The sequence below is a fragment of the Gouania willdenowi genome, chromosome 8, assembly GCF_900634775.1.
Source record: "Gouania willdenowi chromosome 8, fGouWil2.1, whole genome shotgun sequence".
Classification (NCBI taxonomy): Eukaryota; Metazoa; Chordata; class Actinopteri; order Blenniiformes; family Gobiesocidae; genus Gouania; species Gouania willdenowi.
The window spans coordinates 17,352,631-17,364,241 of NC_041051.1; the positions used below are offsets into that span (position 1 = coordinate 17,352,631).

An 11,611-nucleotide genomic window follows, 5' to 3' on the forward strand; every position below is an offset into this window, starting at 1 on the left:
ACTTGAGAAACAGCGGATAGACAGAAGGATAATGCTTTCCCCCCGAATATATGTTATATTGCTGGTCTGACAATTGAAAGCCATGAGTTTTTATTGCACGATATCCAAGATATGATATAAAACTGTGATGGCATTGGCCTTTAAATAAATTGCATATTCTTATAATGTTGCATTATATTCATTAAGTTAATTTCATGAAATAACCTAGTTGCAATATTTTGCTGTGAGAAAATAATGCTTATGACAAATAAAAATATCTTGGTTTTTATTCTACATACAGGATTCATTTCTGGTTAATTTGATCTAAGAGGGATCAACTGTGATAAGGAGGGGGCGTGGCTACTGGCTGATTGGGTTGGGTCTTCATGTTTAAAAACTCATGTTTTAAAAACACTGTGAGCAGAGAAAAATAGATACTACAGTAACTGTGTGTGTGTGGGGGGGGGGGAGTGTGTGGGGGTCACTCGGTCCGTGAGAATAGTGGGATGCTGGATGCAGACGCGTCATCCTATCTTTTCCTCCCTTTATTAATTAATTAATTTATTTCCTCTCCTCCGATCTTTGGTTGCTGTGGTGATGACGTCATGTGGCACCACCGGTCGAGCCAATAGACGGTCTGGGGGGCGGGGCTAACCGAGTTGATAAATCTCAGCCGAGCACCAGCCTTATCCGTCATCCACTACCGGCTGTTGCTCTGTTTTTGTGTTTTCTCCGACGCGCATCCTTCTCATCCGTCCAAAATGCGTGAAATTGTGCATTTACAGGCCGGCCAGTGCGGGAACCAGATCGGGGCTAAGGTATTTTAGTGTTTTTTTTTTGGTTTTTTTTACTATGCGCTGAGATTTATGTGGGTTTTCATGGAGCCACGCATCAGAGACGTTAATCCATCCTCGCCAGAATTTTCTAGAAAAAGACTAAAATGGCGCCTTTACTTCACCGTTTTATGATTTAGGGTGCAGAATCATTCAGATTATCTAATTATGGGTCTTGAATTTATTTTACACTCAGTGCTGCTTATTCTTAGGCTACTGCGGATGCAAAAATACATGAATGTAAATTAATTTTTGCCAAATAAAATGCATTTATCGTCGTCTGTTCTGCACATTTGTGAGAAATCACGGCTGTTCCGTAAATTATTGCCTTTATTAGTATCCCTGATGCTTACCCTCCCTCTCCATATTCCTGACCTATTTTGCATTCCCCATTCATTCTAAATCTATGACTGAAGTCATTCTTCAGCCGATTTTTTTTTTCGAGTGCAAAATATTTAGCAATAAAACTGATGAAATTGAATCACAAAGTACACTGATTATTAGCAGGCTACTGCCTCCTTATTGATTTACTGCTGAGACAGCCTCTCAGAATACATTGACATGCACTTTTGACCTGCACCAATCCACTTGTCTATCTGAATAGAATTATGTGTAGATCTCCCTCCTTCACCATAACGCCTCTTTTCCTTCAGTTCTGGGAGGTCATCAGCGATGAACATGGCATTGATCCCACTGGAAGCTACCATGGAGACAGCGATCTGCAATTAGACAGGATCAGCGTCTACTATAACGAGGCCACAGGTAAGCTATGCAACTCTTTAGGTGACCTCTTGAGCTCCGTACAAAATATTTTGCATACGGTTTTCTTTTAATGATAAGACGGTCACAGATGATGGGGTGTGTGTTTTGTTTTTTTAAAATCAATTTTATTTGTGTTTTCAGGTGGGAAATATGTCCCTCGTGCTATCCTGGTGGACTTGGAGCCTGGTACCATGGATTCAGTCAGGTCTGGCCCATTTGGTCAGATTTTCAGACCTGATAATTTTGTCTTTGGTAAGTTATGTTTTCATTTCTGCTAAACATCTGAGTCTCAGAAAAGCAGAAACTACATGATTAAATAAAAAAAAAAGTGTGCTGATGGTAGGCTTGGGCAATATATCGAGTTTTCTAATTTGGCGATATAGGAAATTATAATATTGCCAATTTGATAGATTTTTATTTCATAGCTTATTTTGTATTACAATAACCGTTTTAGGAGTCTTTGTTTTCACTACTTCAGAGAAAGGAACTATTATGCAGTTTTGCAGTGTTTACTATAGAACCAGAATTTAAATTAATAGGCTTCTTCTACATTTGTATTATTCCTTTATTTATTTCATTCAAGATTTATTTTTAGTTAAATTGCATTGTTTTTAATAGTTTATCAAGGGATTATTTTGACAATGAAAAATGAAAGGAAAACAGTACAGTATTTTTCCCCCCAAAAAAATAAAGGAATATTTTTCAGTCATCATTTGTCTACAGTCCCATTTTGTAAAATAAATCGTGAGAGAATCGTATGGTGAACCCAGTATCGTGAATCGAATCATATCGGGAGTTGAGTGAATGTTACATCCCTATACAGAACTCATTCACACTTGCTGTCCCTTATTGGAGAAAAAGCTCAAAGTAGCACATATTGGGCAGCTGCGGCATTTTTCATTAGCAAATTAAACATATAGTTGTCTTTCTGGTCAGACTTTATAGAGTTTAAAAATGTCAAGGTTCATATCGTCATTTTGAGTAAAAATATTGATATGAATTTTGGCCCATATTGTCCAGCCCTAGCTGATAGACTGTCATATTTTTGTTCCAGGCCAGAGTGGAGCCGGAAACAATTGGGCCAAGGGCCATTACACTGAAGGGGCTGAGCTGGTGGACTCCGTAATGGATGTGGTGAGGAAAGAGGCTGAGAGCTGTGACTGCCTGCAGGGCTTCCAGCTCACCCACTCCCTGGGTGGTGGCACTGGTTCTGGCATGGGCACTCTGCTCATCAGCAAGATCCGCGAGGAGTACCCCGACCGCATTATGAACACCTTCAGTGTCGTGCCTTCACCCAAGGTGTCCGACACTGTGGTGGAGCCCTACAACGCCACCCTCTCTGTCCACCAGCTGGTGGAGAACACCGATGAGACCTACTGTATCGACAATGAAGCTCTTTACGACATCTGCTTCCGCACACTCAAACTCACCACCCCGACTTATGGCGATCTCAACCACTTGGTGTCGGCCACCATGAGCGGTGTGACCACCTGTCTGCGTTTTCCTGGCCAGCTCAACGCTGATCTGCGCAAGCTAGCCGTTAACATGGTACCCTTTCCCCGTCTGCACTTCTTCATGCCAGGGTTCGCCCCCCTCACCAGCAGGGGCAGCCAGCAGTACCGTGCCCTCTCCGTGCCTGAGCTCACTCAGCAAATGTTCGACGCCAAAAACATGATGGCTGCCTGCGACCCACGCCATGGCCGCTACCTTACCGTGGCTGCCGTCTTCAGGGGACGCATGTCCATGAAAGAGGTGGATGAGCAAATGCTGAATGTGCAGAACAAGAACAGTAGCTACTTCGTCGAATGGATCCCCAACAATGTGAAGACCGCCGTCTGCGACATTCCACCACGTGGCCTCAAGATGTCCGCCACGTTCATCGGCAACAGCACGGCCATTCAGGAGCTGTTCAAGCGCATCTCCGAGCAGTTCACCGCCATGTTCCGCCGTAAGGCCTTCTTGCACTGGTACACAGGCGAGGGCATGGATGAAATGGAGTTCACGGAGGCAGAGAGCAACATGAACGACCTGGTATCTGAGTACCAGCAGTACCAGGACGCCACTGCTGAAGAAGGAGAGTTTGAGGAGGAGGGAGAAGAAGAAGTGGCCTAAATCCTCAGCCCACCTGCCAAACTTTATGTTCCCTCGTTCACTTTATTGTTCCACTGCACTACATTATGAAGAACATGTCACTATAGATCACTGTTGCTCTGTTATTAGACATTTGATGTTACCTGGTTGCATTGACGTCGTGGGTTGCATTGCTTTTGTTGGATTTGTGAATGCACTGAAGTTTTGACATGTTCTGCTCTGTCATTGCCTTGCTGAATTTAAAAAGCAGGTGAGATTTAACTGTGAAGCCTTGTATGGATTAACATTAAAATGTTTACTTGCATACCTGTTTGTTTGACTCTATTCTCTCTCAGCCACTAGATTTTCATTCAGTAAACATTTCTAAATGCATCATTTATTACCTTCATATTAACATTGAGAAATAAGTTTAAAACAAATTTTAAATAGAGGTTAAACTTTTATATTTAGCACTAAGCAGGAGGGATTAATCTTCCAAGGTCATTTCAGCTGATGAATTGTGGTATGTGGCTCTTTGGTTCAGCAAAAATAATGAGACGTAACCACATGAGCACATTTTTTTTTTTTTTTTTCCACTCCAAAGACATACTGTCCAAGACTGGCTCTACTTCAGTTTATCCATGTTACACTGGCACAGATTTAACACTCCCTGATAAGATAGGAGCTACTTTTAGCAGATTTAGCACAAACACAAAATATTTAATAGTAGTAGTGTAGCAAGTGGGTCACAGAATTTCAAATTATAATCTCCATATAAGGCACAGCTACTGGAGAAGAGGCCTGGTCCAGCCTGTGCGGGACCGTTAATTATGAAATCAATAAAAGGCAAAGCATGCATCAAATATTCATTAGTTTGACCTCACACACATCCTGGATAGTGGGGGAAAGCAGTAGCAAGAGTCTCATTGGAAAGACTTGTTTTCCAAAGTGCTTTACAGGATTTTACAAAGGGTAAAATTATAAAAAGTTTTAGAGACTAACATACACAGATGTAACTTTATAAAATGGTTAAAAAGGTACCCTGAAAAAAGGAACAAGTGGGTCAGAATCGATAGTTAAAAAAGGAAAAGAAAGAACAAAGCTTAAAAGGGAAGAATTTATAGAATATAAAATATTAAAATTTGCACAAAACAGTAAAAATGAAAATGATAATTCAAAGTATATAAATTATATATTAATATTTTCATCTCCTGCAGGCTGTTCCACCATTTTGGACCATAAAAGTAACAGAGAAATTACACTGCAAGTCCAAAAAGTTAGAACTATACACTCCTAATGATAACTTGATCGAAGTTAAATCAAGAACATTGAACATCTAGTCAAGTGACAAAGATATTCAAGCTGGAAAACTTGAAGTTTGTATTTTATTGGTTTTACCATTGAATATCAGCTGATTTCATTTTTTACGTGATATAATCCCTTTTATCTTAGGGTCATGTTAAACAGTTCACCAGTGCAATAAAAAGCTTCAACCCACAATCTTCTTGGTCACCACCTCATGCGCTGAACGCTCTACTACTAGTTCCTAACTATTAGATACATTTCTATAATTTTTAACGCGGCTCTAATTATTGCACATCCTAGTCATATTTACAGCAGGAGAGGCTAACGAGGCTTTTCTTAGCAATCATGTGTTTCGTCACCCACACAGGTATCGTAAAAACTTTTTATTCATTCAGTAAAAAGCACAAATTAAAGATTGTGTGACTGTAACAAAAATAAAAGCTGATTGTAGAGTTAAATGACATCCTACATTATTGATCTGATGAAAGATTTAAATAATGTGTCTGAGTGCACCGTGACAGACGTAAACACAGCTTACTTTTGCATGATACGAATTTTGAATACAAATTACAAAGTGTCGGGTCCTCTTCAAATGTGACGGACTGAAAAATTAAAAGTGAAAGATTCAGTTTTTGTGAGTGAAAATTAAGGAATGATTTGTTAAAATCAAACACATAGACAAGGACAAGAAAATATAGCTTGCTAAGCTAAAGTCATCAGTGGTGATAAAACAATGCAGTCTGTTTGTGTGCAAGATAAATAAAACAAAAAGGTTTATTGAAAGATAAATCCTCAGTCTTAAGAACCAGACAGATTGAGTCCATGCAGTGTCGTTTGAAATGAAGCAACATCATATCTCACGTGGTTTCCAAAATGTCAGTCTCTGATGTTCGTCCATTGCCTTTCATTGGTTAGAGCTTCCTGGCATTGACGAGCCATGAGGCAGGCATTTGCATCTCAGGCTTATGCAGGGTTTGGGTCACTGGTATGGTGGTGAGCATTGCTTCCTCTCAGTATAGGGATTGTGGGTTTAAGTCTCGCTGGTGGTGGTCACCAAACATGCCCTACGATAGACATGGTGTTCTATCCAGGGGTGTTTACACTGCCTTACCCTTTGTATCCACTGGTATAGGCTCTAGCATTCCCTGTGACCCTGAACAGGAAAAACTAGGTGTAGATGATTGTTTAGATTAGTCTCTCCTCCTTTGGGAGCTTTAGTGCATCTGGTGCTGCTACGCCGTGTGTACCACTCTGTTCCTCAGCACTGGGTCTGTAAGTCCCTTCAGTCTGACGCTTCTTTTTCACCACACAGAAGAGCCACACGAGCACCACCGAGACGATGGCCAGAACACTGAGAGTGACTGTAGGGGCTACAATAGCAGCAATGTTGGTTTCCTGCAACAGAGGAGAAATAGAAAAGATGCATCATACTATTGTTTTTCATAATAGTATTTTATTGGCAGTGGCTATCCGTACGGTTGCCGTATCAATTGACCGACATTCTATCCGTAAGCAGCGCCCCTATTTGGCCAGTTTAGGTCACGTGACTAAGACTAAACCTTACCCTAATCCTAACCCTAAAATTTGTTGTGATATTGGGTTATAACCTAACCCTAAGACGCTACGTACTTGTACTTCAGTAAAGGTACCAATAGCACCGTTGGTTGTCCGTACGGCAACCGTACAAATAGACACTTTCAATTTTATTTTAAAGAAACACTCACCGTAGAATTTATTGATCTGGAATCTCCTCGAACATCCGTAAAATTACCTATTGGACGAAAGTAACAACAGAAACACAGAAAGGAAAAATGTTCACTACTTGTCTTGTTTAAACCCTGCCCTTAATAACACCATCTGTTTAATGCTTTTTATTATCAGACCGCAGTGTTGATTTTGTTGACTAAAACTTTTCGTCATGGTTTTTGTCAAATACTGGTACATTTTTTAAGTGACGATAACGAGACTATGACAAAAGAAAATGAAGTGAATGAATGAATGGGGTGTATGGGAGTTTAGGGAATATTTTTTGCATTATTGTATATTTTAGTTATTATTGTATTAAATTGTTGTTTGTCAGAAATAGATAAATAAAATAACAATAATTCAATTTTTTTTTTTTTTTTAAAGTGAACGAAAACTATATCCAAACATGTTGATATTTTTGTTAACTAATAAAACTAAACTATAGTGTTTAGATGGGACAAAATAAAATCAGAATGACGTTTCTTTTTTGAAAAGTATCCAATCCAAACTACTGGAAGGCGGGACCAGTGGTCTAATAGGAAGTAAGCTTATTGTGTTTGCTCATGTGGTCTTACACCAGTGGTTCTCAACCTCTTTTGGGTCATGACCCTTTTTTTGATATCACAAATTTCTGGCGACCCCATGAGACATTTATTTTCCTATAATTAGTTTTTGATCATGTTTGTAATGTTGTGTTAGGAGTAGCCAGAATGACAGGACACGCCAGCTCAGATATTTCAATACTGTATTTTGAGAAGGTGAAAGTATAGAATACAGTTGTTTTAAATTGAATAAATTGAAATTGAATAATATATATATATACATATAATTGTAATCAGTAATTTGTTTTTATTAATTATTGACAAGTGACCCCATTTGAATTCCGGGGCGACCCCACATGGGGTTGGAAAAAAACATTGTCTTATGCAATGATAACATCAAATCTGCCTCTGTATTTACAAACGTGAATACCATCCCATATTAGGTTGATCAATGGTAGTTAAATCTTCAAAAAAATGCATAAAATCTTATTTTTCATTTAGATGACCAAATATATTTCTCCTAATGACTACATTTTAACTTAAACTTTGTGAATTATTAGTCAGATGACTATGACTAAAGCTAAATGAAGATTTGTACAGCTTTGACTAATTTTTTAAAACATAATTAAAGCTTAAAGGACAACAAAACTTCATTTTAAAGTGGCATGAGCAATAATACAGCTAACCTGTGACTGAGGCAAAACAAGGGTAATAAAAAAAATAATTCACCAATCAGGCATTCTAAGCAACATCAGCTCTCATTAAACCACTAACAGCAAGAGAACAAAACGTGCAGCACACTTTTAGTCGTACAAACACATTCTACAGTGCTTTATCCATCCAGCGTTTGTCCCTGTTATTTCATTCATGACCGGCCATGTGATTACAAAGTTACATCATGAAACTACACAGTAACTACTTGACCAGGAGAACACGGGGGGGTGAAGAGAGTCTCAGGAATGCAGAGTCCACAGTTTCTGTACAATCAACTAGTTTAATATAAAAAATACAAGTTTAAATTCATACTTTTTGTTTCTGTTTGGGGTGTCATAGGAGTTGTGTTAATGGGAAAACTTCCTGTTAAAAATCCTCAACCCTCCTCTCTCTGTCTGAGTCAATCATTCACTTGGACAAATAGTCAACTTTGCCAGGGACAAAAGTGCAACTTGATAACCAGAAGTCAGGTGTAGACACACACACACACACACACACACACACGCACACACACACGGTCCCAGAAATAGAGCACAATACGAGCCTGTAATGTTTCACACTGTATACTGATAAGGAGCGAAGGCTGGATGATGCACTGCTTAGTCAGTGTGTGTATTTTTATGTAGCTTTGTGACACTAAGATCTGACACAAGTTCATGCATGTTTCTGGTGTGAGGATGAGTGTAGGTTTGGTCAGGGAAGAGATAATGTGTGTGTGTGTGTGTGTGGGTGGGTGTGCTGATGTTTTTGAACTCACCCCATGCAGGATTAATGCTCATTATGAGCAGTAACACCCTGCCAACCGCAGCTCCATGCAGACACAAAGCCATCCCTGTCACCTGCAGGGACCTGAGCACGCAGAGCTGGACCTAGTGGAGCTTCGCCATCATCGTCATCATCAGCTTGGGTCCATTTCTCTGAGTCACAGAAGGAAATCCATTATCTCAACAACATCATCATAGTATCAGAACATCATTTTTACAGTGTGATACACGTAGATTCATCAAATCTAATGATTAAAAACCACCACAAGTGACTCACATTCAGTGTTTGATGCTGAATCACTTATAAACAGCTCACACTGCAGCAAAAATAACTAACTCATAATCAGATAAAATACTCGAGTACAAGTAAAAAGTAGCTCAATTAAATAGTACTCAAAGTAAAAATTACTAGTTACTTTCACCCCCCATGTTTTTGTTTTTTGTTTTTTTGGTAATAAATCTTGCCACGGTTCCCTCGCATACAGTAAACATCTCATGTATAAACTTAAAAAGTAAGAGATGAAATCTTGCATTGTTTTCCACAAAGGCATCTGTATAAAATAAAACCTTAATCAAGATGTACATTTAAAATAAAACAAAACACCAATGAATTCAATTCAAAGTCAAATAATTATCAGGCTCTAAGTATAGCTATATTTATTAACTCTAAAACTGAGAAAATAACCTCCATTAAATGCTGTTTTAATGCGGTGCATAATGTTCAATCTGATTGGTCGGTTATGATGTGATGCATTCAGTTGTTGTCTAGTCATTTCATTTTTTGCAGTTTCACAATGTCCTTTGATCATTTTAAAACAAAAAAAAAATCATAATTTACTCAGTGATGGTTTGGTGTAGAAATGTAACGAATCACTTTACTTCTTTTATAACATACTTAAGTATAATTAAAATGACTGATTTTGAAATATACTCAATAAAGTACCCATAAAAGTAACTCAATTACAGTAACGAGTATTTCGAGGAGAAAAAGGCAAAAGTGACACATACTGCATCTGTTTTTTTTAATAAATGTTCCTGTGTGGCATTTTGTAAAACCAAATTTAACCCAGAATTGTCCTTCTGATTAGACTTTATTGAGTTAAAAATATCGCGATTCATATCGAATATCTCAATTTTGAGGAGAAAAAAAAACCCATCGAGATTTAAATTGTTGTCTATATCGCCCAACCCTACTAGATTCATCAAATCTAATGATGACCAAGGCAGTAAAAACCACTACAAGTGACTCACATTCAGTGTTTCGTGCTGAATCACTTAATAAAACTGCTCACACTGCAGCAACAAACAAAACAAAAAAAAAACACTGATAATAGTCCCAACGTTATTGCCAAAGTTATCCTTACATACTGTGATGTGATTTTCCACACAAATAAAGCTTTTTCTTACCTCCTGCGATGCTCTTTAGGTGATACCAGCAAAACGGGAAACATCCAACAGGTTGATCCCAGCTGCTTCCGCGTCACCTTGACAAGAAAAAACCCGTCCGATCAAAGACACAGGCGATCATCCTCAGTCTAAAAAATATGTCTCCAACGTTAATGAATAGAATAAATTAGTATAGTCACATAAGAAAGCTGAAAGCATCAGTTTTCCTTCTATGTAAAGCAGCACTGCGCGTCCAGCCCTGCGCGCGCTGGTCACGTGGTTCAGTTTCGTGTTACATTTTTTTTTTTTTTTTTTTTACCTGAGCGCGTTTATCTACCTGCAGCAGCGCGAACAAGTGCTCCTTTGTAAGGTCCAGAGGAAAAAAAAAGAAGGAGATGCTCAGAAAAAGATCAAATCACCCCTGGAACCTTCAAAACTAAACATCTAAAAGAAGAAACAACAACAACAAAAAACAACTCAAGCCTACAAACCTAACACTTAAAAATGTTGTCTTTTCCCCATTTGTATTTTCCTCTTGTGGAAATCTCTTTTATTTAAGAATAAACCTTTAAAAGTAAAAAAGCTGAACCCTCTCCCTCTCTATTCTACCTGCTCCAATGTGTGAGGCTCAGTATTGACTGAGTGTCTCTATCCAACAACCTGCCTGGTAAAGGCTGAGCTGAACAGCGCCCTCACTAGGTCTCATGTTCACTGTCATCATGAGAAAGGATATCAACATTCCTGAGATATTTGAAGGATGAATTTGGAGGCTAGTAGGGTTTAATCCTCACCTAATCTCCCATCTACGATTTAGGGCACAGGACTTCATGGCAGCACAGGAGGACTATGATCTAAGAAGATAAGAAGATCAGACTTTCATGTGGACAGAGGGCGTGTTTAAGGTGTTCTTATCAAGCAAAAGGCTGAGTCCTCATATGATTGGAAAAGTACCGCATGGCTTGGCTTGGTTTATTTTCTTTTTCCAAAAACATATGTTTGAAACGCCAAAAAATGTATGATTGAAAGCCCTTAGACCAGTGTTTTTCAACCTTGGGTTTGCAACCCCGTGCAGGGTTGCCTAGAGTTTAAATAGGGTCGCCTGAAATTCATAGTAATTGATATAAAAATTAAAAAAAATACAGATTAGAAATTGATTTTTGATTATTTTTTTATTTTTTTAAATTATTATTCATATTACATATTATCTTAAACAACTGTATTCTACCCTTTTTGGCCAAAAATAAATCTATCCATCCATCCATCCATTTTCAGACCCACTTTGTCCTATTTCAGGGTCGCAGGGATCTGCCGGTGCCTAACACTGGGTGTTAGGCAGGGGTACACCCTGGACAGGGCGCCAGTCCATCGCAGGGCAACATTCATTTAAACAGACAATCACTCCCATTCATACCTATGGGCAATTGAGAGACCCCAACCAACCTAACAGTCACATTTCAGGATTGTGGGAGGAAATCACAGAATCCAAAGTTTTTCTTGAGGGGTGCAGCTT

At 38.8% G+C, this 11,611-nt stretch overlaps 2 protein-coding genes across 3 annotated transcripts; one reads left to right on the top strand and one right to left on the bottom strand.

Moving 5' to 3' along the window:
• Positions 1 to 651: 651 nt before the first annotated feature.
• On the top strand, positions 652 to 3,971 carry tubb4bl (tubulin, beta 4B class IVb-like). Its single transcript, XM_028454924.1, has 4 exons — positions 652 to 797; positions 1,466 to 1,574; positions 1,716 to 1,826; positions 2,629 to 3,971. The coding sequence occupies exons 1-4, from the start codon at positions 741 to 743 to the stop codon at positions 3,684 to 3,686; spliced, it is 1,335 nt and encodes a 444-aa protein (XP_028310725.1). The 5' UTR covers positions 652 to 740; the 3' UTR covers positions 3,687 to 3,971.
• A 1,346-nt stretch (positions 3,972 to 5,317) lies between these two features.
• On the bottom strand, positions 5,318 to 10,939 carry crb3a (crumbs homolog 3a). Of its 2 annotated transcripts, XM_028454968.1 has the most exons (5): positions 10,893 to 10,939; positions 10,123 to 10,199; positions 8,709 to 8,868; positions 6,674 to 6,720; positions 5,318 to 6,344 (listed from the first exon to the last, which is right to left on the bottom strand). In XM_028454968.1, the coding sequence occupies exons 3-5, from the start codon at positions 8,779 to 8,781 to the stop codon at positions 6,135 to 6,137; spliced, it is 330 nt and encodes a 109-aa protein (XP_028310769.1). In that variant the 5' UTR covers positions 8,782 to 8,868; positions 10,123 to 10,199; positions 10,893 to 10,939; the 3' UTR covers positions 5,318 to 6,134. The 2 variants fall into 2 exon arrangements, with proteins under 2 accessions (XP_028310769.1, XP_028310768.1); XM_028454967.1 differs by lacking the exon at positions 10,893 to 10,939 and having other exon boundaries at positions 10,123 to 10,412.
• Positions 10,940 to 11,611: the final 672 nt, after the last annotated feature.

Bases quoted from the DNA above. Each gene is read 5' to 3' on its own strand.
- crb3a (XM_028454968.1), bottom strand. From the start codon at position 8,781: ATGGCTTTGTGTCTGCATGGAGCTGCGGTTGGCAGGGTGTTACTGCTC. The intron at 6,721-8,708 runs GTGAGTTCAAAA...TTCGTCCAATAG, and splicing joins GAGCATTAATCCTGCATGGG to GTAATTTTACGGATGTTCGA. The intron at 6,345-6,673 runs GTGAGTGTTTCT...CCTCTGTTGCAG, and splicing joins CCAGATCAATAAATTCTACG to GAAACCAACATTGCTGCTAT.
- tubb4bl (XM_028454924.1), top strand. From the start codon at position 741: ATGCGTGAAATTGTGCATTTACAGGCCGGCCAGTGCGGGAACCAGATC. The intron at 798-1,465 runs GTATTTTAGTGT...CTTTTCCTTCAG, and splicing joins GGAACCAGATCGGGGCTAAG to TTCTGGGAGGTCATCAGCGA. The intron at 1,575-1,715 runs GTAAGCTATGCA...TTGTGTTTTCAG, and splicing joins CTACTATAACGAGGCCACAG to GTGGGAAATATGTCCCTCGT.